Consider the following 25,153-nt stretch of genomic DNA (forward strand, 5'->3'; position numbering starts at 1 on the left):
TTCGCTCGAGAGAATTACATTGGTTGATGATCTTGTTGTTAAACTAGACAGTTTTCTGAACACATTTCTACCATGGTAAGTGAAGCCATGAGCGTGCTTGGGTTGATAAATAGGTGGTCAAATGAATTTGATGATCCCTATATAACGAAGACTCTCTCTATATCTCGCTTGTTCGTCAGATTTTAAAATACGGCTCATGTGTATGGTGCCCACAGTAAAACAATATCTCAGGACCGTATTGAATCAGTGCAAAATAACTTTGTACTTTTGGTCCTAGACTACTTTTTAAAAACCTTCCATCCTTAGATAGTTGTAGAAAAAGGATTGGCTTAATTTTTATGCACAACTTGATCAAGGGGGACGTAGATAGCCCTGACTTTTTGAGCCGCATAAACATTACGATTGCAGATCAAGTCGTTTAGGGTCCTGGGCGTGTTGGCGTGAAAAGTGATGTAGATGTAGATGACATATGTAGAAAAAATGTAAAATTTGAAGAAAAAAAAAGCAAAAAGGTACAGATGTTGTACTGAGCACCCGGTTTAAAAGTTGTGACGCGTAAGAAGCGTCTCACACGTAATACCCGGTACTCCGACCCCATAAAGTATATATATTTTGATCAGCATCAATAGCCGAGTCGATTGAGCCATGTCTGTCTGTCCTTCTGTCCGTCCGTCCGTCTGTCCGTCTTTTTTGTCGGCTAGTTCTCAGAGACTATAAGAGCTAGAGCCACCAAATTTTGGCTCCAGACTGCTGTATGCTCACACTGAAACCCGCCCCCTTCCGCCCCCGCAAAAGGGCGAAAACCTCCCGAATACAATTTTGAAGATAAAAGAAAACTAAAAACGCCGTTCTGTAGGGAATGAGCATATCTATCAAATCACCAAATTGGGAACCAATTGGATTATTATTATAGCCACAATGAAGAAATTAATTTGCAGTGGCTAAACCCACCCCGTGCCGCAGCTTATAGCAGCACACTCTGCTTCGCGCAGTTTATGGCCTCTGCCCCTGAAACGTCTCTGCCGCTGCCTCTGCCGCGACTCTGCCCTGACTCTGCAGTATGTGTTTCTAGGGGAGGGTGGCGAGCTAAAGGAGCGTGTTGGCGTGAGTAGTGTTGTTGATGTAGATGACAGATGAAGAAAAAATGTAAAATTTGACAAATAACCGCTAAGGTGCAGATGTAGTACTGAGTACCGGGTATAAAAGTTGTGACGCGTAAGAAGCGTCTCACACGTCCCTTCTCGTTTTTTTTTCACATTCTCTCATTCACAATCTGCTTCGCGCTGTTTATGGCCTCTGCCCCTGACACGTCTCTGCTTCTGCCGACACTCTGCCGCTGCCTCAGCAGCGACTCTGCCGCGACTCTGTAGGTGTGTCTATAGGGGAGGGTGGCGAGCTAAAGGAGCGTGTTGGCGTGAGTAGTGTTGTTGATGTAGATGACAGATGAAGAAAAAATGTAAAATTTGACAAATAACCGCTAAGTTGCAGATGTAGTACTGAGTGCCGGGTATACAAGTTGTGACGCGTAAGAAGCGTCTCACACGTCCCTTCTCGTTTTATTTTTATTTGGGTAAGTTTGCATGTTTAGCTCTTTTTTTTTTGTTGTGTTTAGCTCTAATTTTCCTCGTATATTAGTCTTTTTTTATCTTTCCTGCATGGTCGGTTGGGCGGGAGGAGCAGTGCCAGTCGGTTCCTGCCGGGTTCCGCTCGTAACAGGCTTCGGCTTGGTGTCGCATGGGCCACTTGACGACAGTGTCATAGCATATTAACCTCCAAACAACAGCCAAGGCCCAGCAAATGTGTTCGTGTCCCGGCTTACCTTAAACCGCGACATGCCATTTCCAATGCTGGCCAAATCGTCATCATCCAGACTACTGCCTCCGACCAGCATGGACTCGTGAAGCTTGCCACTGTGTCTCCGGGCGCTGGTTCCTGCCTTGTAGTAGTAGGGCGGATGCTGGTGGCGGTGCATGGTTACATTGGCCGAGGTGTTGGTGGCGGTGGTACTGGCTATCACGGCCTCCTCGCAGTCCATCAGCTCGATGTTGGGATGCTCACATTTGCAGCGGTGCGGAGGTGTTCGGTGTGCCGGCGTTGTCAATGGTCCATGCTGGTGCTGATGGGCACGTGGATGAGAATGGTGCTGCCTACTCTTGTTGCCATTGTGATGACTGTTGCCGCTCTGTTGGGGCGGATGGGGCGGCGGCGGAATGTCTGCAGGTGTTATATAGATTTTCCCTCCTCCACCTGTGGTGCCACCTTGCTGCGGCTGCTTGATGGGCCAATGGAACTCGTCAAACTCGCTGGAGCTGTTTGCCAGTTGGGATTGAAGCTGTTGCTCCCACTGTAATTGTCTTTGTTGCTGTCGCACGCAGCTCTGTTGCAGCTGCTGCTGTTGCTGGTTCTGTTGCTTCTGGTAGCGATAATATTGATGATGTGCAGCAGCATTGGCAGTGGGTGGCACATGATACTTTTTTTGTAGGAGAGAGGGAACACATATAAAATTGGTTTGTGGGTAGCAGGAGCAGATACAATCTTGGGATGATCCCCCAAGAGGCTCCGGTATGCATACATATGTCCTTTTTGGTAGAAAGTAAGGGCAGAGGGAGAGCGTATGGCAAACACAAATCGAAGAAGCAACAAAGGGACAGGCAGTAACTACAAGACGGAACACGACTGAAAGCTAAAGCAATAAATTTTGAGATAAATCGTATTTCAACCTCCTTAGAGGCTGGGTTGGATTTTTAAAGATATTAGAAAAAGATTCACTCATTAAAAGCATGCAATAATAGCCGATTTAAACAAAGGTTCAACCACAATTTTAGTTGCCGTTGAATAAATTTGGGTTTAGGAATATAAAAACAAGTTTCAGTGTGATTTAGGCATTCAAAATTCTAGCCAAATAGTTTGCAACAAAATACAGAAGCACATTTCCAACTTAGTACAGTTCGCAATAGATTAAGATCTACTCTTATCGTAAATTGGTTCCCAAATCAAAAAAGGTAATTCTGGACTTAAATGTAATTAATAGCCAAATTACTGTTGAGCACAGGAAGTCTTTCCTTAGCTTCACCACAGCTAATCACGAGTGTCCACAATATCCAGAGAATTACATTAAAGTCTCCAACTTCTTGGAGTCCCAGTGAACCGAAAAAGTTATGAAATTAAATAAAGTCTCCGGACAAAAGCTAGATAAAGTAAATGTCGAAATCAAACTAAAAAAGAGCCAAAAACTATGTTGGAACAAAAATTAAAAAGGAGAAAAACCAAAATAAGAGAAGGAAAACCCCAAGTGAGATTTGCACAAAATACATTAGCTCGATATGGTCGGCGAGTGGTGCTCACCGCAATTATTTAATTACACTCTGACTATGCAACGCTCTGCATTGGGCTGTGCGCCTTCCACCCCCCGTGGTACGCGCCTCACTCCACTCCACTCCACTCCCGACGGATTTTGGGTTTAATCAAAGAGCCAACCAAGTCAAGCACAACAACACACAAAGGGGAGAGAGCCAGCGAGAAACCGAAACTTTTTGTTCCAACTTTCGATGCAGCCAAGCAAAGCGGACCCGGACATCATTGGTTGCCCTAAGCATTGGTGGTATAAAGGTGGTCGGGTGGGGTGGGGTGGAGTGGTGTGTGTTGAGGAAGTATAGAGGGGCAATGAAGCAATGAAGGGGCGCCCACATACAGACAACCCTACAATACTTACGTAGATATCACGGACCTACGAGCCGACCTCCCCAATTCGTATCGCTAATGATGATCAAATAACGACCAAATGTCGACCGACTCACACACAGAGCCACACAGATGGGCCATATGTATACTCGTGCTTGTGCTCGTACAGACAAAGGGGACACAAAATCGTTAGCCCAGTTGGCAGGGCACCAGCAAAATTTGTGCACTCTCGCCCTTTAACTGTGTCACGGTTTGGTCGAGCCAGCAGCTTATTCTCCAGTCTCGGTCTTGCTCTCAGTCCCGGTCTCAGCCAGAGCTCAGCGTCAGCCTGAAACGCAGCCACTATCCTCACAGTGCCCTTGCATTGCCCCTTTTCCGTGCTCCTTCCTCTGGCGTAATGAGCAGTCTTTTCCTTTTTTTTTTTTTAGAGAAAGAGAGGGAAAAGGTGGTTTTGGTATTCCAAATGATATGCAAATACCAAACAATTTGCAATGAACTGACTGCCGCTTTGAGGTCCTTTTTGATTAGAGCTTGATCAGTGAGCAATAGAGCACTCACTTATTGAGGATAAACTGCTACTGCACATACAGATGAATATATGTACATATGGATGTATGTATGTATATTCAAATATACGGATTCAAAATTAGTTTTCTAGTAGCAGGAAATATTTCATAGCTATTCAACTGAGGTTTAAGGAAACCCAAAAAATGCCCATATATTTTCTTCCCATAAATATGCAATCGAGTAATCTAGTTTCATATACATATGTATGTATTAATAAATGTACCATTAGTAATGCTGACTCTGTAATTGTTCTGTAAAACTTGTTCAACTTGCACCTGTGTAAATCAATATATACACATCTCCTTTCCACTATTTGGCACCTAAACCATATGGCAACGTTTTCCCCTTTGGCCTAGAAATAACATTTCATTTGAACGAAAACACAAAAATGAAGATGTGTAGCCAGAATAATAAATTATATTTCCGAAACAGTTCTGAACATACATACATATGTACATATGTATGTACCTCCACACATACTTACACACATGCACAACAAAATAGCCAGATGCATAAATATTTTTAGGATCCACGTGAATAACCGCTCTAAAAAAGCCTTAAATAGGAGTAACCTATAATTTATGACAACAGAAAAAAATATAGAAATGAATATGCAAACATGCCCTTCATCACTCAGTCGTCGGTTTTATAGTGCAACTATAAAATATGCAACACAAACAATTGTTTTCGTAAATATGCGGATCAAAACTCAACCGAAAATATGTCTGCGAAAATCAATGCAAATACTCATGTAGTAGTGTATGCATCATGCCAGCAATCAGAGAGTGAGCAGTTAAATAAACGTTTAAACTTAAGTTGCGTGGGATCAAGGGATACGTATCACAGATGCTAGTATTATTTATTTGTAGTAGCTATGGGCATGCAGTAGTTTTGTGGGTCAACGGAACTGCTTGAGAGGAAGGAAATGGAAATGTATTCCTTGATGTTGAGTTTGGACTTATTTCCCAATCTTATGGTAAGGATTCTAGACGATTTTTTCGTTGAGGTTTTAGCTTACCTGATCGCTTTGTGCTGTCTCAGTCACCGAAACATCATTACCAGACATTTTTTCTGAACTTAATTATTTGAATCTCTGCGTTTTATTGTGCATCAAGATTACTTTACAGCTGTACTGGAAAAAATGCATTTAAGATGCAATGAAAAACAATTATTTTATACAATTTTTTGAGTTTAGTTTCACGTTCTGCAATTCTCATTTGACATTTTTCCGTTTCCGTATTTGTTCCGACATCCTGGTCTGGCTTTATTTATTGCACAAAATTGTGAATTGCATATGCACCTTGCACATGCATATGTACAGATGTATGTACATATGTACATACATATGTACTTTCCAAAAATTGCATGTGTTTCAAAATGATTTTATATTTTTGTATTTCAATATTCTAGCTGATTCAAGAATTCAATTGAATTACTTTTTGGTCATATTGTTTTGGTTTATTAGGCAATAAAATGTTTTTCGTTCATGCCTTCTTTTGCACAACCGTTACAGCTGTTTTTTAATTAAATTTTTTAGAAATACATTTCACATTCCTTTGATTCGAATTCGGGCATCCAAAATGTATAAGAAAAAAATACCTCCCACCCTGCCTGTCCCATAATGCAAATTGAACAATTTAAACGAGCAAACAAACAAAGCATGAAAATCCAATTGGGACTGAAATGAAGACGAACCCTGGAGGAGAAGATAGTAGGATATTTTAGGGCCACACAGACTGTCAGAATGCGCTTCGTTTCGCTTCGCTTCGTTTGTTCTCCGGCGCATTGCACATATGTATGTATATAACTCGTAGCTCATACGCCACTTTGAGCGGCGCTGAGAATGGCCACGTTTATACTCGTAAATGTTTGTTTGCTTATTTGTTTGTTCGGTTGCCTGCCCGGCTGACTGTCTGGCTGCCTGTCCTCCCGGAGGCTTGGCTGCGGTTTTCAATTGTCAGTGCCAACCGCCAACAAACAACAAAGCGATGAGAACGGGCCGGGAACCCAAGAACCCAAAAAGGAAAAGGTAAATTAAATAAGAAATGCCAAATAAATTGAATTGCGTAGCAGCGTATTAAGAGACAGCCGGCGTAGGTGAATGGGGCAAAGCGAACTGGAAAGAGAGATACGAGAACAGGAGAAGATGCTCCAAGGGGAGTGGAACTAAGTAAAGAAAGAACAAATGTGATAAATGGTATAAATTGTCAAAGAAAAAATGGTAGGAGAGGACAGTCCCAGTACTCTCGAGGCCACCGGAAGAGTTCTAACGTTAAAACAGACAAAAATGGGATTGTACTTCCATTGAACAAAGGCGTTAAAAACTGCCACATCTGCAATCGCCTTAAAAGTATTTAGTATTGGCTTTAGACCAACAAAAATGTTCAGCAACGGAAAATTTACTAGTACAAAATGATTTTATAAGCCCCGAATAAATCTGAGACTTTGTCCATTAAGCAACTTTCAAGCTGACCAAACGAAATTTGTTTGTTTCCCAAACCCAAACAGGAACCATTTAAGTTCATTAACTTGCGGTTTGCCAGGAATTTGGTTGCTCATCGTGTTGGTACCAGATGTGGTGCTATTTGGATGCATTAAATATTAATGAGTTTAAAAGCGGAAAGTAATTTGTTGTCTCGGAACGAGGAATTACAACAATTTGTGTATAAGTCGCTCTCAACTTTTAAATCGCCCAGCCACTGCTAGTCCAGCATTTCCAATGTGCTCGCTGAGAGACTGTTTGTTTTTATACCCGGTACTCGAAGAGTAAATAGGGTTTATTGTATTTGCGCGAATAACGGTTGTATGTAACGCACAGAAGAAAACGTTTCCGACCCCATAAAGGATATACATACGTATGTATATTCTTGATCAGCATCAATAGCCGAGTCGATAGAGCCATGTTTGTCTGTCCGTCCGTCCGTCTGTCCGTCTTGTTTGTCGGCTAGTTCTCAGAGACCATAAGAGCTAGAGCCACCAAATTTTGGCACCAGACTGCTGTATGCTCACACTGAAACCAGTGTATCTAAAAAAATTAGCCCGCCCCGCAAAAGGCCGAAAACTTCCCAAACCTACAATTTTGAAGATAAAAACGCCATTCCGTAGGGAATGACCATATCTATCAGATCACCAAATTGGATCCGATTGGAGCATTATTATGGCCACAATGAAGAAATTAATTTGCAGTGGCAAAACCCACCCCGTCCCGCACCTTATATTTGTTTTTTGCACAATCTCTCATTCACACTCTGCTTCGCGCAGTTTGTGGCTTTTGCCTTTGACACGTCTCTGCCTCTGTCTCTGCCGCGTCTCTGCCCTGACTCTGCAGTGTGTTGCTCTAGGGGAGGGTGGCGAGCTTAAGGAGCGTGTTGGCGCGAGTAGTGTTGTTGATGTAGATGACAGATGAAGAAAAAATGTAAAATTTGACAAATAACCGCTAAGGTACAGATGTAGTACTGAGTGCCGGGTATAAAAGTTGTGACGCGTAAGAAGCACCTCACACGTCCCTTCTCGTTTAATTTGTGCATTTGTCAAGTGCGAGAACAAGACATTGCAAGTGGCAACCGAGAGGATGCTGCTGGGCAAACAATTAGAAATCGAAGGAGCATGGACCAAGGGATACGGCAATGGAACAAAAAGGATGCGAAGCACTGGCAGCTAGTTGTGGTCGATGATTTTAAAAGGGTTGCAAATAAATGAAATTGCAAACCGGTTTGCTGGCAAATCTTTATTTATTTAAATATGCAAACAATTTATCTGTACCATTTCGGTTGTCTGGAATATGGGTAGCACTATATGATATTGTAGATATATGTATAACCAGATCAGTCCCTACATCTATCGAGCACCCTCGTAACTATACATTTTTATTTACATGACGTATTGAAAGTCTAACAAAATTCCATTTTAAAAGTCGGCCAAATTCAGAAATCTGCATAAGTACTTAGTAGCTCTTTCAAAAGAATTATGTCCGAAAACAACACGCAGTACACCTCAGAGGAGACAATAGGCATACCGATGGCCCTCAGCCCCGTGCTGAATTACACTGGCACAGATTCAAGATCCGTGGCAGCCTCGCCGTCACCGTCTACTGCTTCCGTGGCTGCCAGCGGAGGAGCGAGCTCGGAGACCAGCTCAGTGCTTGAGTTGCGACAGGCTTTCTCCAGCCTCAATGAGAGAGATAGGCTCAGGGCAGAGAGCGGCAGGACCAGTTCGGAGACATCGGACGATGCGAGTTTGCAACCATCCAGGCCGCGCAGACCGACCTTTATGAGCCGCTCGACCTCTCTTTCGAGCCTGCAGACACTTTCGTCCTCATCGATATCGCGGCAGGGTCGCCTTCCAATCGATAGCGACGGTTATTCGGGCTTGAGACGGCACATGTCCGAACTGAGGCTAAGCCTCGACCGATCTTTGACTCAATCCCAACGACGTCGCCTACAGCGTCACCGCCGTCTGGACGAGTGGGTTGGCCGATTACACCAATCGGCACCAGTACGTGTCCCCACGCGCGGCAATAGCATCAGCGACTGTAGTCAGTGCAGCAGCGATACGAAAGAGAAGGACAGCCTGAAGATGGTGACTCCAAATCATCAGGAACTTGACGGATGGCTCTATTCGCTTGAGGTTTAAAGAGGGACCTCCAGAGCTGAAATGCTGCAATGCTCTGCTGCACTCTTTGATAATTAGTTTTCAGGTCTCAGGGAAATAAAGTCTTGTTTTTGGCACATATTTCGCTTTGTGATAATAATGTTGATTTTCCTGGGTTAGTATCCACTAATTGTAGGATCTTTGTTATACCCGGTGCTCGAAGAGTAAATAGGGTATATTGTATTTGTGCACAAAGTATATACATATATTCTTGATCAGCATCAATAGCCGAGTCGATTGAGCCGTGTCTGTCTGTCCGTCCGTCTATCTGTCTGTCAGTCCGAAAACCTCCCAAATCTACAATTTTGAAGATAACAGAAAACTAAAATTCCGTAGGGAATGACCATATCTATGAGATCACCAAATTGGGATCCGATTGGATCATTATTATAGCCACAATGAAGAAATTAATTTGCAGTGGCCAAACCCACCCCGTCCCGTAGCTTATATTTGTTTTGTTGCACATTCTCTCATTCACACTCTGCTTCGCGCAGTTTGTAGCCTCTGCCTTTGACACGTCTCTGCCTCTGCCTCTGCCGCGTCTTTGCCCTGACTCTACAGTGTGTTGCTCTAGGGGAGGGTGGCGAGCTAAAGGAGCGCGTTGGCGTGAGTAGTGTTGTTGATGTACAATGTACATAGATGACAGATGAAGAAAAAACGTAAAATTTGACAAATAACCGCTAAGGTGCAGATGTAGTACTGAGTGCCGGGTATAAAAGTTGTGACGCGTAAGAAGCGTCTCACACGTCCCTTCTCGTTTTATAATTAGTAACTACATAGCTCCAACCTACGACGCCAAACCTGACATACACGTTTTTCGTAGCCAAGTTGGGTGTCAGGAGCAGGATCTTCGGACCGAAGTGGTTGGCTGTCTGAAGAGTTCTTCACTCTGTTCGATATTGACTTCTCCTTTGTTTTCCATCCTAAGCATCACCTCATATGTCTGCAAGAGTTTATAAAGTGCAGAGTTCGACGGGGAAAGGATTCGGAGTCTGTCGAGGAAAAATTAATGCATTCGCGGCATGCCACACAACACTTGCTGCCGCCCGCAACATGCGCCAGACTATCAGCAGTAGATGCACATGCTTCAGCACAAGCTGGAGTCCAGTCCCAATTCACCTCCCACTTTTTCTACTCCACTCACTATATGTATGTATACACTACAATGTGGCATATGTATGTGTGTCGCCTCTTGGATCCCTTGAAAAATGCACTGACATGTGTCACAGCTGCAGCTGCTTACCCACGCCCGCTCCTTCCCCACCGAGCAAATGTACATTGGCGTGGGCGGCTTCTGGTCTCCTGAAGGGGGCGTGTTGATGTGCTGAACAATAGCCATAAAAAGGATTAACTTGCATAACAAAAGAGATACGGCGGAGTGGGAGGGCCATGGAGCTTGGACAAGGCAGCGCTTAGGATACGTATAAATTTTCCCGAGTCTCGGTATTGGTCGAGTACCAAATATATAGCTCACACTGTGGCATATATGTAGTTAGAGATGGTTTTCCTTTGTTTTCTGAATAAGAGAGACTCAACTATTTAAATTTTAAGAGTGTTATGGAAATTTGCGGCAAATTATGGCTCTAAAGAGGAAGAGCAACTATCGCAGGTAATCGGAAGAACACACTATTGGAATATTTCATAAATTCGTTCACACTTTTACAACAGATATTCCACAGGAAAGATGACTCTGCCGAAATGGAACTGAATCTAAGGTTTCGATAATAAGGAGATCTTTTATAGAAGTTACCCTTAGCTTCCGCGCATCCCACCCATCACCCATTTGGTTGGAGGCATCCTTCTGGCGACATGAGGATGAGCCAGAGAGCATTTCAGCCAACTGCAACTGCTGCAGTTTTTCATTTTAATAAAAATGCAAATTTCTCTGTCTGAAGAAAGTCAAGGAAGCATCACAATCTTTCTCCTAGCTCTCCACTCTATGCCCTACACCCTAATCTTTCTCCTTTCCGCTCTACACTCTCGCTATATCCATATTAAATGCAGCGAAGCTTTTCGATTTGACGCTAAAACGAAAACACCAGCAAAAGCATACAAACACAAACGCAAACAACTACAAAAACAAGAAAGAGCGCAATGAGAGGCGAATGGGAAAAAGTGAGAGATACAAATAAGTTTTCAATAAGGCCCTTAAGAATGTTAAAAGGGATGAAAGTTGGGGGGGACTGAGCAGTCGTTGCATCACTCAGCTGGAGGTTAAGTGAAACAATGTGTCAGTTTACAGCTTTCAATGCCCGAGGGACATAAGCTGTCTTCGTCTCTCTGTCACTGTGTATACATACATATGTACTTATGTATATGTATATTTGTTTCTCTTTTGCTCAGCGATTCGCCGATTCGCACAAAAGTAGAGGCCGCCAGATGCCGCTCCCGTTAGCATTGTCCTCTTGGCTTTGACTTAATTAATCTAATTGAAATACCCGTAATGCAAGCGACAGATGAGACGAGAGTCACACATATGGCCGGCTTACAGAAACAACAATGGATGGAGACAATGATGCTGGGGGATAAAATATATCGAAGGTTTCTCCAGAATGTGGCAGGTAGACAGGTGATTGAGGAGTCTTTCAATGAAAAAGCATCTTCAGAGGAGGCACCAAGAGAGACTTAACTCAAATGCGATTCTTAGGTTTTTATATACATATGTTTAACTATGGTTGCAATTGCAGTAAGAAAACATATGTATTAGAACTCATGTCATCAGGTGAATGCAGAAGATACTTGAACATAATTCAGACTAAATGCGCACTTAAGTCTCCCGCCAAAAGCGGTTAATACTCAATAGACTGTTACATTTTTAATTTAGAGCATTCGTCGAAATTTTTCAAGACCTCACTTCTTATCCATGGTTGGCTTCTTCATGAACCTTTTCTCTGCTCCACCCGTTGCCAAGGCATTCTTGGCGGACTCGGCCACGGCGCTCGAGGTTCCAGCACCCTCGGGTATGTCAGTCTTAATTCCTTCCGGCTTGCCGACAAACTTCTCCACAGTGCTTTCGACCTTCTCTGCGTTGCTACCGACAAACTGGGCTAGGGTCACCTTGTTTTTGATGATTAGGAAGGTAGGCATGCTGGTGACCTCGTACTCGATGGCCAGCTCCTCGTGGTCGTCGACATCGATCTTGAGGATGAGCATGCGCCCGGCATACTCGTTGGCCATCTGCTCGAGTCGCGGCCCGATGAGGGCACAGGGACCGCACCAGGTGGCATAGAACTCCACCAGAATATGCTTGTTGCCCGCCTCGCCGATGATGCTGTCGAAATTGGTTTTCGACTCGACCACGATTACCTTCTTGGGAGCGCCAGCCATGGATCTGTTTTTCGAAATTTATTTTGGGACTAAATTGAAATGATGTTTGTTCAAAAGTTTGAATTTTTCTGTCTGATCTAACGTCCATTTGCTGTGGCAATGAGCTCTTGGCTGTGTAAGTTCGAGACTTATCTGTGCAATACTTATTTATTTTTGTTGTTGTTTGCCTTTGGGAATGTTTCTCATTCACTGGATGCACTTTTTGTTAAGGGCCAGCACTTTACACTCTGTTTTTTTTTGTCGGTTAGATTTATTTTCCTTTCACCAAGCCTTGTCTGAACTTTTCCAACTTACCAACTTCGTTTGTATTTTGTATACTCTAACAATGGGTAACAAGGTTACCAAATTTAAGTAATCTTTACAAAAACCTTTGGAAAACCTCAATGGATAATGGATAATAAGGATTCAGCTTAAACCTTATCATGTTTTGCTTAAAATTCAGAAAATGGAAGGCAAGTTTCGTTGAATAATTCAGCATGTAAAATCTGACTTTGCAATATCTTAGAAGGTATTATGTTAGAATTTCTTAGTGAGAACATTTTCGATGCGACTTCTAATGTCTTGTACTAGCATTGTTCTTGGTGTTGTCTGCTTATTTGCCCTGTCATGCATTTGTCACAAATTAAGACAAATGCACCGCAACATCTTGAGTGGTTCCCAGAGGCTCACCGCAGCCTCTATAATACTACTTACATGTTGTGGCATGTGTTTGCTCGCCACAATGCGGGTGTCTGCTATCTTGTGAGTGTGTTTGCTCAAATCCTTTTCTTGCTTGGTTTCTTGTGTATTCTTGCGTGGTATTAGGATCTGCTTTCTGGTGTCGTTCTAATCCTATTTCAAGTGTATATTTTTGTTAAATTTAGCGTGTTTTGCTAGTGGCGTTTAAGCTCTCAGTACTTGACATTGAGATTTTCATTAATAATCCTCTGATTCTGTCTGTCACTGTCAACCTCTGTCATTGAATCTCTCTATATTTTCCTCTTGCATAACCTAATGAGTACGTACGGTCCGCCAGCGCTTAGCCGCCAGAAGCGACGGAACGAAATGGACTGGAACGGAAATCGCAGTGACATGTTGTGCAATCAGTTTTACATCCGCTTTGTGAGTGGGATTTTTTGTTCTGCCAACGAAAGTGCTGACCTCGCATGAAGCCGAACCTTGACACACAAGCCAGGAGGAATCCTACCAAATGGCGGGAACATAACAGCAAAAGGAATAACCATCTAGCGAAAATATTAGTATTGAAGTATAGACAAAAGGCGAGTGAAACAAGTCACGTATCTGGCAAGACAAATTGCTTCAAGTGTACTTTCACTCAGTCATTCAGTCACTCTTCGTCCTCAGTCCTCAGTCCTCTTTTGTCTCTCCTCTTGGGCTAGTCAGTTATTCAGTTATTTTTATTGCGCATACGCCATGTGGCCTGCATGTGGAATACAGATATGAATGCCTTTTGCGGTCAGCTACAAAATGGGGTCTGCAATGGGGCCTGCCTAGATTATTGTCACACTTGTCGCCTTCGGGTGCGTGCCACAAATCAAATTTGGCCAGCACTTTTTGTGGCTCAGGATCAGAATTCTAAATTAAGTTTGAGTGGTTTTCGTAGGTGATCCGATGTAAGAGGTTAATGTTGATGGTAACATGTGAGAAATGCTATTCCTGCCTTTGTCCCTGCTTTAGAACATAAAATTGTCTGCGTTAGTGTGGACCAAATCCATGATCTGATAAAGGGTCATGTACCAACGAAGTTTCCAGGTTTTAGTTCCCCCTTCAGTATGGGTGTGACATAAAGCTTTTCTTCAGCTTTGTTGGCAGGTTAACAGATGTTGCTGGATGCCATGCCACATATTCATAATTGGCTTTTGTTTGTCGGCCATTCGGAGGAGGAACAACATTAGCAGCATTATGGAGACACGTTTAAGCATGTCAATGCCAGATGTTGGCTGACAAAATGATGAACAATACAAACGCAAAAGACAAACCCAAATACCAACATGCTACACCAGCACCATCACCAACACCAACACCATACAGCAATTTCATTTAACAAGTTTATGAGCTCTTCCAGGCGACAATGAAAGTCTCATGCATTTAGATTTTGAGTGCGTCGCAGTGCTGCTTCCCACAGTCTGGATACCGCCACCGACACCGCCTGGCCTCCATTATACACTCATCTCCCTGCGAGTGCGCGGGACTTTAATGGTGCTGCTTTCTCCATCCCCGACTTTGTGTGCCTCTTGTCAACGTGCGAAAATCTCTCTAAAACACAAGCAAATTTTATTTGCTGCCAAAAATGTAGATGCTGGAAACGAAGCTGGAGATTTTCCCTATTTTGTGACAGTGCCAGTCTCCTGGCATGCCGCTGTCTCACCCCTAACCACATGACATTTGGCATTTGGTGGGCCTGCGTCCTGTAATGATGTTGGGCGTGCTGGCAGCAGAGGACCTAGAGGTTAAGCAGGACTATAGGAGGCATTGGCGCATAAACAGGACTACGAACACGGCTCTTCCGAGCATTTACAGTTTTTACAAGCTGCTAATGTGGGCATGGCTGTTGTGGTTCTGCTCCGATTATATGGAATGGGATTTGCATTCGGTTTGTGGATTTGGCAGGAGCCTGAAGCCCAATTTTGTTTGGGCTTTGCAAACATCGACTCCACATATTTTATCGACTCTATGGAAGACGAAAACACCAAGCGAGTACTCTTTCAGTGTTTCAGAAGTTGTGCGTATTTAATCACCTAGCTATTTCACTGGTTTTTGTAAGAATAATACCTCTTAAAGCCATTATATGCCTATTACATCTCATCTATGACGATAAACTGTAGCGGTGACTGTATTTTTCCACATCGTTTCTTTTCCGTGTAGAGTTCGCATTTAATTAATCACTTTAAAATGCAAATATTTAGACCTAAGGTTTTAACAGACCCGCAAAAAAAAAATGTTAATATTTAACGTTCTAAGGTTTAACAGCCATAAAAAACCAGCTAAGTTTTTTTTTAGCCCAAGCAGCTTACAGCCGTACCGTGCCCAACTTTAAGCAAGTTTCAATCAATCAAGTTCCACGATAGAAATCATCTGCAGCTAGCATTAAACGACAAGAAAAAGGGATAAAGGAAGCTTTTGAGTACCACATGTGCTCTTACGTTTTGTGCTCCAGCTGGCAGAGGGAGTGGTAGCTCCCTTCTCCGCCTTTAGTGGGTCTGCCAAACAAGCTGCATCAACAAACTAAACCACTTTGAAATTAACACATTACATTGACATTGACAGCTTTATGAGTGGCATGCCAAATGTCGCGGTAAGTGAAACTGGATCTAGAGCCGACACTGAGAAGCAGTCAGACCCAGATCCAGATCCACATCCAGCACTGAGGCTGGATGGGACCATGGCAATCTGTCACATAATGATGAGTATCTTTTGATGCTGCGTGCAGAAATCGCACAAAACCGGAAGAAGCACAAAAAAGCCAATTTCCGTTATGAAGTCTAAGCAACCGAGTATATGGCAAACGGTTATGGCACTGGGGTGGAACGCGTTGCCTTTCACCATGGCACTGAAATTACCAATTCAAGTGTCAGGCTATGGCAAAACACTTCAAGCGGAATTAAATTCAGTGTTGATTGGTCTCCCGACTAACGAGAGACTCGCGTGGCTGCTGCTGTTCCTTGGATTTGAATCTGTTTCTAAGTTGCCTCAACCCATTAGTTAACCGGCAAGGTGAAGGAAAAGGAAATTTGCCAGCCCATTTAATCACGTTCCGACATTTGCCTGTGCCAGACTGTTTCTTGCTTCTTCAAAGCAATTTTTCATCTTACTCGGGTTTTCCGTTATTTTTGTGTATTTTTAAAATAATATTTGTACGAGCATAAGCGACCCTACTGAATTTATGTTTGGGTTTATTAGTTAGAGGCTTGGGGCACGGAAAGTGCAAGCACATCAAAAGCAAACATTGCGGAAATATTTAAGGACGGACTGGTTTATTGGTATCTACAATTGAAGGCGTCGCAACGTGTCGCTCATAAAGAACAGACGATCTAAATGGTTCGTAGGTGCTGTGTTTTTGATTGGCCTTATCATTCATACAATCTTTATAGTTTTCCCGAAAGCTTTTCTTATCATTTGAATGCGCACCTTTAAGTTTATACTCGTATGTAGCTAGTCAAACTTTTTGGTTATGAAATCATTTTTAAATTCTTGACCAAGACGGAGTATTGGACGGATCTTTTCGAAGAGTGTCCAAAGGGATATTCATCAATTTGATTGCCATTTGATTCTGATTCTTATTCTGTCCTCTTGGCAATTTTCCCCGGTGAAGAACTATCCCAACAAAAGATTGTATGTGTCAGCAACTTGTTTATATGCAATAAGCTAATAGCAAATCAGCGATAATGCATTTTATTCACGACCAACTTCTTATTATACCCGGTACTCGAAGAGTAAATAGGGTATATTCTATTTGTGCGAATAACGGTTGTATGTAACTCACAGAAGGAAACGTTTCCGACCCCATAAAGTATATATATTCTTGATCAGCATCAATAGCCGAGTCTATGTCTGTCTGTCTGTCTGTCCGTCTGTCCGTCTTGTTTGTCGGCTAGTTCTCAGAGACTATAAGAGCTAGAGCCACCAAATTTTGGCACCAGACTGCTGTATGCTCACACTGAAACCAGTGTATTTCAAAAATGAGCCCTGCCCTTCCGCCCCCGCGAAAGGGCGAAAACCTCCCAAATCTACAATTTTGAAGATAGCAGAAAACGCCATTCCGTAGGTAATGACCATATCTATCAGATCACCAAATTGGATCCGATTGGAGCATTATTATGGCCACAATGAAGAAATTAATTTGCAGTGGCAAAACCCACCCCGTCCCGCAGCTTATATTTGTTTTTTGCACATTCTCTCATTCACACTCTGCTTCGCGCAGTGGCAGAGGCCTCCGCCTCTGACACGTCTCTGCTTCTGCCTCTGCCGCGTCTCTGCCCTGACTCTGCAGTATGTTGCTCTAGGGGAGGGTAGCGAGCTAAAGGAGCGTGTTGGCGTGAGTAGTGTTGTTGATGTAGATGACAGATGAAGAAAAAATGTAAAATTTGACAAATAACCGCAAAGGTGCAGATGTAGTACTGAGTGCCGGGTATAAAAGTTGTGACGCGTAAGAAGCGTCTCACACGTCCCTTCTCGTTTTATTTTTTGTTTGTTTTTTTTATCATTTTTATGTCATTAATTTGTGGAGTGTTTGGAAAAAGGGGTTCCAATTAACATCATTTTTAGTAAATAAATTAAAAAGACAACAAAGCTATCCAGAACATCAATTTATTGTGACACACCCATTTCGAATACGATTATTTTACCCTTTATTGGGTTTCGTTTAAATTTCTTTAAATTGTAGTTCCCAAAAGATTGGGGTGCATTAGCACTTTCTTATCTCCTCCACTGCAATGCGACGAATAATTTTTATAAAAATGTCAAAAGCCTAGCAATGAGCATTGGAATTAGTTTGACAACGTAACATCCTCCTCTGAAGAAGAAGAGGTCTTTGCATGCCTGGAAAGAGTTTCAAATGCTTGCCATCCCATTGCAGTTTTAGCCCTGAGCCTCCCTTTCTAAGAGAGAGATAGAAACAGAGTAAAGGGGTACCAACTAAACATATAAAACAGAAGCTGCAAAGAAAATTAAGTAATTGGTCGCCCGGCGCTGGAACACGTGACATGAAATGGGGCCTTCAGAGTTTTTGGGTTCTGTAAATGAAGTCATAGCCAAAGTTAGTCGGACAAGTTACGCACCGGGAAAAAACATAACAATTTGATTCCTTTTACACCATTGGAAATAAGTAGCGAACGGCTGGATGAAAACGGTTCGCATATGAGCAGCGGCTTAGGTCTGATGGAAAAAGCGAGAACAAAGGGCTGCAGTAAACAGCGGCAGACGCGAAACGATTAGTGGAACAAACTGGAAGCCAACTACAGGCTCCACAAGCTTTCACGCTCCGCGTATCTCTCTGTCTCTTTTAACAATTCTGTACTACTCTCAAGTACGCACTTCAATTAACTGTTTTACCAGCGCCAGTGTGTCCCTGACCAGAGGAAAATACAGAAAATACTTTAAAATATTTACAAAGAAATGGGAGAATAAAAGTTTATTGAATATCGTAAATATTTACGATATACAAGAAATCACTCTGTATTATTTCGATTCAAGTACAGTCCCGACACTTTAAATGCGACTGCTTCCTCTCTCCTTTGCTTCATCTCGGGAGCCACCACTGTCTCTGCGGTTCCTGTGGGCTTGACGCTGCCTCTAGGCGACGCACTTTGAGATTTATATAACAATTAAATGGCTTAATTAGGATTCACTTCGGCATTTGCGGAATTGAGGTATTCATACATATGTACATACATATGTATATATGTATACATTTATGTGCGTGTGTGTGTGTGCGTTGGCGGTTGGAAAAGGGGTTAAACGAAACGGTAGCGATGGTGAGAGTGTGAAATCTAATTAACTTTGAAGGTGTACCCGGGGTATGTGAAGCGAAATTATAACAAAGTGGCTCAGTCTCAGTATTTCGGATCTACTTTAGAACTTACAATTTACTGCGTTTTACAATCTATTGCAATCTATACACGTCCTACACAGCCTTCAGACCCAAAAACTCGGTCAATTGCTAATTCCTTTGCTTTTATTGCCATTAGACTCAATAATGCAATTTTGAGCTAGGTGGCTGTCCATACATTTTGATATCAAAGGGTTGCCACAGGGAGTGCCAGTGCCCTCAATCATTTCGTTTCTAAACGGTAACTCAACGAAACAATTTATGTTCAGCACAACTTTCCTGCATGTGCCTACTCCTCGGGATCCTTTCTTCACGTAACCTTTCAGAAAACTCACCAAAGTACGAATGGCCGCACCTCGTTTTATATTCTCTCTCTTTTTCTCTTTAGTTATTGTTTCCATTCTCTCGCTTTGTCCTTGCCTCTCGCTTCTTTTCTATGGTTTGTCGTCACAGCTGGCGCTGCTCCTTCTCCGTTTGCCTTCCCCCTCGTTGGGTTCAAGTTTTATTTGTTGCAAAAATATTTTATTGATGCAAGTTCATAAATAAGCATATATGTAGGTATGTACATTTAATCCAATGTAAGGAAAGTGACTATAAGCCTAAATGCCCAAGCACTAAAAGTGTTCACATGCACACCCGAATACAAACACAGAAGTTAAAGGAGGCAGCATTTAATAACCAACCCGAACCCGAACCGAAAGAAATAAAAACGCAGACACTTTCGCTTATTTTAGGTGAAGAAAATGACAAAATAAATCCACCCACCCTCTGGACTGGCAGTAAAAATAGTTTTAATAATAGCGAAAAAGTTGCGAGAGCCTGATAAAGTACCACTTAAAGCATAATGTTGTGCCTCAGCCAATAGAGAAACAAAGAGACGAACTTTGTGTGGAAAAAATCCTTTGGCTGAACCCTCCCTGAGGGTGCAGGCTGGGCAATGGCCAATGTATTATCCCGAACAGTGTAATGTATTGCCACTTGCTTAGATCGAGGTAATGCAGTGTCTAGCGAAGGCATGGGCATTGTCTTCCCGATCTTAAATCGAGGGAACCGAACTAGAGGTGCCTGGAGGGTAGGCATAAAACGCTAGCGGGTGGCCCCCCCCGATAAATATTAGCCACAGATATCTTCGGGCCAATTATGGAGCGAAAGTACAAGGAAATTCGAGTTGGGATGTCAATCCAAACGTCGGTGGAATGGCGGCAATCACTGGCTTGCACGGGGAGGGGCAATCCTCTCTGCGGGTCGCCAGCGGTCACACCTCGCGGGAGCAGGTCGTGTCTGTTGTATAGCGACTAACCAACTCACTCTAGGCTGATCCGCATAGATGCCGTCGTCGCTACAGACTCGGATCTGGATAGTGTACTATCCATCAGCCACACGGAGGAAGAAAGACTTTTTTGCTCGCCGGAACCAGACACAAGCTCCCTGCATAGGGAAGGGTCGAAGCGTTCCAGGGAGGGGATAAAGGCTAAAGCGCAATACAAGGCGGCCCTCAAGATACAGAGCCGGCTTCGAGGCAAGGCGGATTTCTCTCAGGAGGAGAAGGCCAAGCTAACCTGGGCCGAGCAAAGGATAGAGGAAGGATGCCTGCAATACGCAAGGATGCCCCAAATGAGGACGTCCACAGGCGCACACGCCACTAAGAGGCAACGCTCTACCGAGAGTGCCGTTAAGAACACTCCGGCGAGCAAGGGCGCAGTCCCTCCACCAAAGACGAAAAGGCCCCTGTGAAAGGTCAGTGAGGTGTCCAAACGACATTTGAACGTGGCGCTCATTGTGCGGAGCGACGAAAACGGGAAAATGACAGAGACGGTGTGGAAAGTGGTGCACATGCGGCACGAATGGAGGAAGACCCCACAGCCCAAAGGGGTCCAATGGGGAGCCAAATGGCTCAATGGCGTCAAAATCCTCAGGCGCAACGACGATCCAACTCGAAGGTGTCTGACGCGCACGGTCTGTCAACTGGAGGCGTTGTGAGAGGGGGCGAAACTGAAGGTGGTGGACAGCAAGCTAATCCAGTCCATACCAAAGGCGCAGGTACTCTTCTTCATCGCAATCCAAGGGGATCGGGCGTTGAAGCTACTTCAACGTCAGAACCCAGAGATTGCAACCGCTGACTGGAGGAATCTGCACGTTGGGAGCAACCCAAGGAGGGGGGTCAATGTGCGATCCTACAGATAAACAAAGAGGCGTAGGACCTCCTATACTCGATATTCGGATATATCTGCGCCTCAGATACGCCATCCCAACGGCAAAGACGCACACACCCTGCAGGTAAGCGAGGTGGAGAAGGACCCTGGCATTGAACGACTCCTCAAAGGACGAAGAGGACGGAGTCTGACGATAGTGGTCAACCCGTCCATTGTAGTTGAGCCAGCCACCCATGAAGATGAGGGTGCTGCAGCTCAATCTACATAAAAGCAAAGTTACGTCGGCGGAGCTCCTCTTTGCAAAGGAGCAAGGGCCCGCGGACTTAGATAGAAACCAGAAATTCAGTGGCTGTACTAAAGTCCTCAGTCTATTACGTTTTCTACGCTTATCTTATGTCTCATTACAGCACGAATGACCTGACAGTGGTGATGCTAGAGAGCGAGAAGAAGCGCCTCATGGTAGCTTCCTCCTATATTGCACACGACAGGCCCGCTCAACCTGAAGAACTAAGGAGCCTGGTGGCAGAAGCCGATTCCAAAGATCAGCGTGTTCTCAGTGGTATGGACGCCAATGGGAATCCGCGACATCAAAGACAGAGGTGAGTCACTCCTAGCCCCAACGACTACAGACCGATAAGCCTAACCTCTTTTCCACCGAAAACATCAGAAAAGCTGCTGGATATACACATCAAGAATGAGGTAGGGGGACTGATGTCAAAAAACCAGCATGCTTAAACCAAAAGGGAAATCGGTGAAATGGCACTTCACTCGTTAGTAGCTGCCATCGAGAAAGCCCTTCACAACAAAAAATATATACGAGAGGAGTGTTCGTGGATATATCCGGTGCATTCAATAAAGTGGCCCCAAGTGCGATTATGGAACTCCTAGAAGCGACCAACAACCACCAAGCAATCAACCCATGGATTAAGAACCTCCTAAGTTGTAGACGGGTTCAATTAGAGTGGGCACCGATTCCATGGTAAAGGGGGCACACAGAGGTCTCCCCTCCTATGAAATGTGGTGGTCAGGGAGATATGTGAGTGGGCGGAAGAAGTAGGACTCAGTATCAACGGAGTCCAATGAGGCGGAACTCATCCTCTTCACCAAGAGGTACAAGATGGATCCCCCGAAAATCGGCCAAACCAGGCTTGCACCAAAAGGTCAAATACCTCGTGACTCTACTGGACAGCAAACTGGCCTGGAGACCCAATGATTTGGAAAGGGTGAAGAAGACCAACACTGAGTTTTATGCATCCAAGAAGATGCTCAGTAGCATGTGGATCTACATCTCGGTGGTGCGACCAACTCTGTTGTACGGAGTCCTAGTGTGGTGGCAAGCTACGGAAAAATGACGTACCATAAGCTTATGGAGATAACTCAGAGACTCGAAATTCTACTCGGAATAAACACGCTGAAATGCACGCACGGCAGATCGCAGGAAAGGAAGCACAGCGCCTAATTGCATCGCGAAGCCTGACGACACAACGCTACGGGCATAGTTCAATTGGCAAGGAAGTTTTACTGATTATGTGACCCTCCAAACTTGCCTATTACAACAACCTCACTTATGGGACTCGAAGACTGGAAAATGGGACGGGACCAGATTCAAAACCTTTATATATGCATACATATATACACAACGGCTCCAAGAGGACGGAAGAGTAGTACTCGAGAGCGTGCCGGTCTCTCTTAGAGCGTTACAAAGCGACCTAAAAAAGCTGGCCGGACTTCGGCCTACTGCACCTACCACGTTAGGACTGCAGACTACTAGTGGGAATCCTAACAGGCCAGTGTCTGGCTGCGGCGCATGCAACCAAACTAGACATCACCAGCCGAGATAGCCGAGATAAGCCCGCTTAAACGCGCCCGCAACTTACATGAATCGTTTTGGGTCTTATGTTCGGATTGTCATTCCCTCTACCACAATTTTGAAGATAAGAGGAATCTAAAAACGCCATTACGTGGGAATGACCATATCAATTAGATCACCGAATTGTTAACAGATTGGATCATTCGATCCATCATCGATGCGGCTGTTGTGTTGATCAACATTTGCGTTGCACATATTTCTTCGACCACAACTCTTTAAATTTTCGACTATCTGTTGACATAAGAAACCAAGAAATGAAATTATCCACAATAAAATCCAGTATTTACTAAACTTATTAAAATGTGCCTGTGTCTCTGCTGATATAGGAAATAAACGAAACGGAACACAAAAGCCCGGTTGAATGTTTGGAGTCTTTCGGGAAATGGTTGGGGATTGAGCAGAAGACTACAACATTTAAGTGAGCACTGGGAAGAACGCAAGTTACAGGATATAAATTTGGCAATTTAATGAAAATTAAATAAATAATGCTGAAAATTCAAATAAAAGTGGGGGAACAATATTTTCCTAAAAGTGTAGTGCATTTTTTGTATGACTGTGGGTATATTGCTTAATACTATTGTTATTTTGTCTTACATAATTCTGTAATAAATAGCTTTTAATCAACCCACAATTCATGGCGGCAAAATTTGATTTATAATAGACGGCTTAAATGTTATTTTCTAATCAGCCACTGGGCCAATTTATGGCTTTCTCCCATTTTCCTAAATAAATGAAGTTTCTCAAGGCCTGTCAACAAATTTCCATTGAAAGAAAAGCAAAAGTTTATCTTCTCCATCCCCAGACAGAAAGTCCAGTGAGCTGATGAGCTGATTCTTATAATAACATGAAAATGAAGAACAAGAAAGGTTCACCGAACATCACACACAAAACTTTAATGAAATATGGCAGAGTCCCTGACTCGGTAACCCCCAATTGGCCTGATGCGAACTCAAAACTTCAGTACTTTTGAGTCCATTTTTTTGTTCCCTAAAAAACTTTATCAAAAAATTGACTGAGTTCGTTTTGGCATTTAGTAAACAAGTACGCTATTCCGGGTTCGAGTCGCAAAACTTGAGTTAAACTTGGATGGTTATAAGCATGGGCTTTAGGATTATACAATTTCAAAATTTTGATTATATTAAATTTAAAGGTGCACAAACACCTTAGTAAACGTGGAAAAGGGAAACTGCCTGCGTGTAGTTTTTGTTTCCGGCTAATCAAGGGATAAAAGCCCGAAGCGCATTACAAAGAAATTGCCATGGTCTACCCAAAACACTATAAATTATTAAGGAAAGAGACACAAAGACAAAACGAACTCAAAATAAACCATAGGAGAATCAAAGCAACAACAAATTAGCAACAGTCGTTTCCGTCTGTCCCACTCTTCCATTGTTTTTTTAGCGTCTCTCTCGCTCTATAAACTGTTACAAGGTTTTGGCCACAAAGTTCCTTTTGTTCCAAGCAAAACACAAACACACATATTCATGATAGGCGCTGAGAGGCAGAAGCAGACCCCATCCAATCTATCTCTATGTGTTTTTACCATGAAAGTCTCCCCAAATAGTTGAAAAATTGAAATATTGATTTTGCCCCCGCTCTCTTCTTCAGCTCAATTCGAGCTGGAGAGAAAGAAACTAAGAAATGGGCTTCTTGGGGAGCTGCATATAATTCGGAGTCCTAGTCCTAGTTTTTGGGCAAAGGCAAACACGTTTACGTCACAGAATGAAAGTCACATTTAACTTTAATATCTGCTACATTATAGGACGGGTACATGATAAGATAATCCTGGCACAAGTACCCCTTTAGCAACCGCAAAACGGTTCCTGATAATCAAAACGTTGACGGGCTCTATATGGTATTCCTGCTATCGATGACTGCTTAAGCGGGCAGACATGTGATTTATGTGATATTTGATAAACCAAAAACTGCTGTCTAACTTTGGTCATTGCATTTGCTATTTCATTTGCAGTCCAAAACAATCCGCATTATTCAAATTAAAAGTCCAAGTATTTTGGTATGGGGTGGAAAACGAGTGCTGCTGTGGGCTGGTAAGTAGAGAGGGAGGAATGAGATAATTAGTTTTAAAGTTCTATGGAGAAGGCAGGCGAATTATTATGTAGCTGCCAACTCGACCGGCATAGCTGCTTAATCACTGTAGATGGAAGTAGACGGACAGCAGTGTTACACAATTATATTGTGCAGTCTAGTGTTAAATAATGGCAAAGAGACTGAGAACTATAGAATCACATTGTTGATTGGTGGAAGCCTAAAAATCTACCCAAAGCATTCTAATAAGAAATTATTTTCTAAATTTTAATACCCGGTACTCGAAGAGTAAATAGGGTATATTGTATTTGT

General features: G+C 43.3%; 2 protein-coding genes across 3 annotated transcripts in view; both read right to left on the reverse strand.

Annotated features, from left to right (window-relative positions):
- LOC117895080 (venom dipeptidyl peptidase 4) overlaps positions 1–25,153 on the reverse strand; it is a 46,515-nt gene that overhangs the window by 7,632 nt on the left and 13,730 nt on the right. Inside the window, exons 2-3 of one of the 2 annotated variants that reach the window (XM_034802470.1) lie at positions 5,267–5,375; positions 1,820–2,470 (exon numbers count right to left, since the gene is read on the reverse strand). In XM_034802470.1, the coding sequence (XP_034658361.1) occupies positions 1,820–2,470; positions 5,267–5,314 (699 nt within the window). In that variant the 5' untranslated portion in view covers positions 5,315–5,375. The remainder of the gene's footprint in view (positions 1–1,819; positions 2,471–5,266; positions 5,376–25,153) is intronic. The other variant, XM_034802471.1, reaches the window with a different exon arrangement.
- LOC117895087 (thioredoxin-2) lies at positions 11,701–12,327 on the reverse strand. The gene has a single exon (XM_034802484.1). It carries the CDS (start codon positions 12,223–12,225, stop codon positions 11,749–11,751), a length of 477 nt encoding a protein of 158 aa, XP_034658375.1. The 5' UTR covers positions 12,226–12,327; the 3' UTR covers positions 11,701–11,748.

This window comes from Drosophila subobscura, chromosome J (genome assembly GCF_008121235.1).
Source record: "Drosophila subobscura isolate 14011-0131.10 chromosome J, UCBerk_Dsub_1.0, whole genome shotgun sequence".
Taxonomy (NCBI): Eukaryota; Metazoa; Arthropoda; class Insecta; order Diptera; family Drosophilidae; genus Drosophila; species Drosophila subobscura.

Excerpts from the sequence above, each read along its gene's own strand:
- LOC117895087 (XM_034802484.1), bottom strand. The coding sequence starts at position 12,225 with ATGGCTGGCGCTCCCAAGAAGGTAATCGTGGTCGAGTCGAAAACCAAT.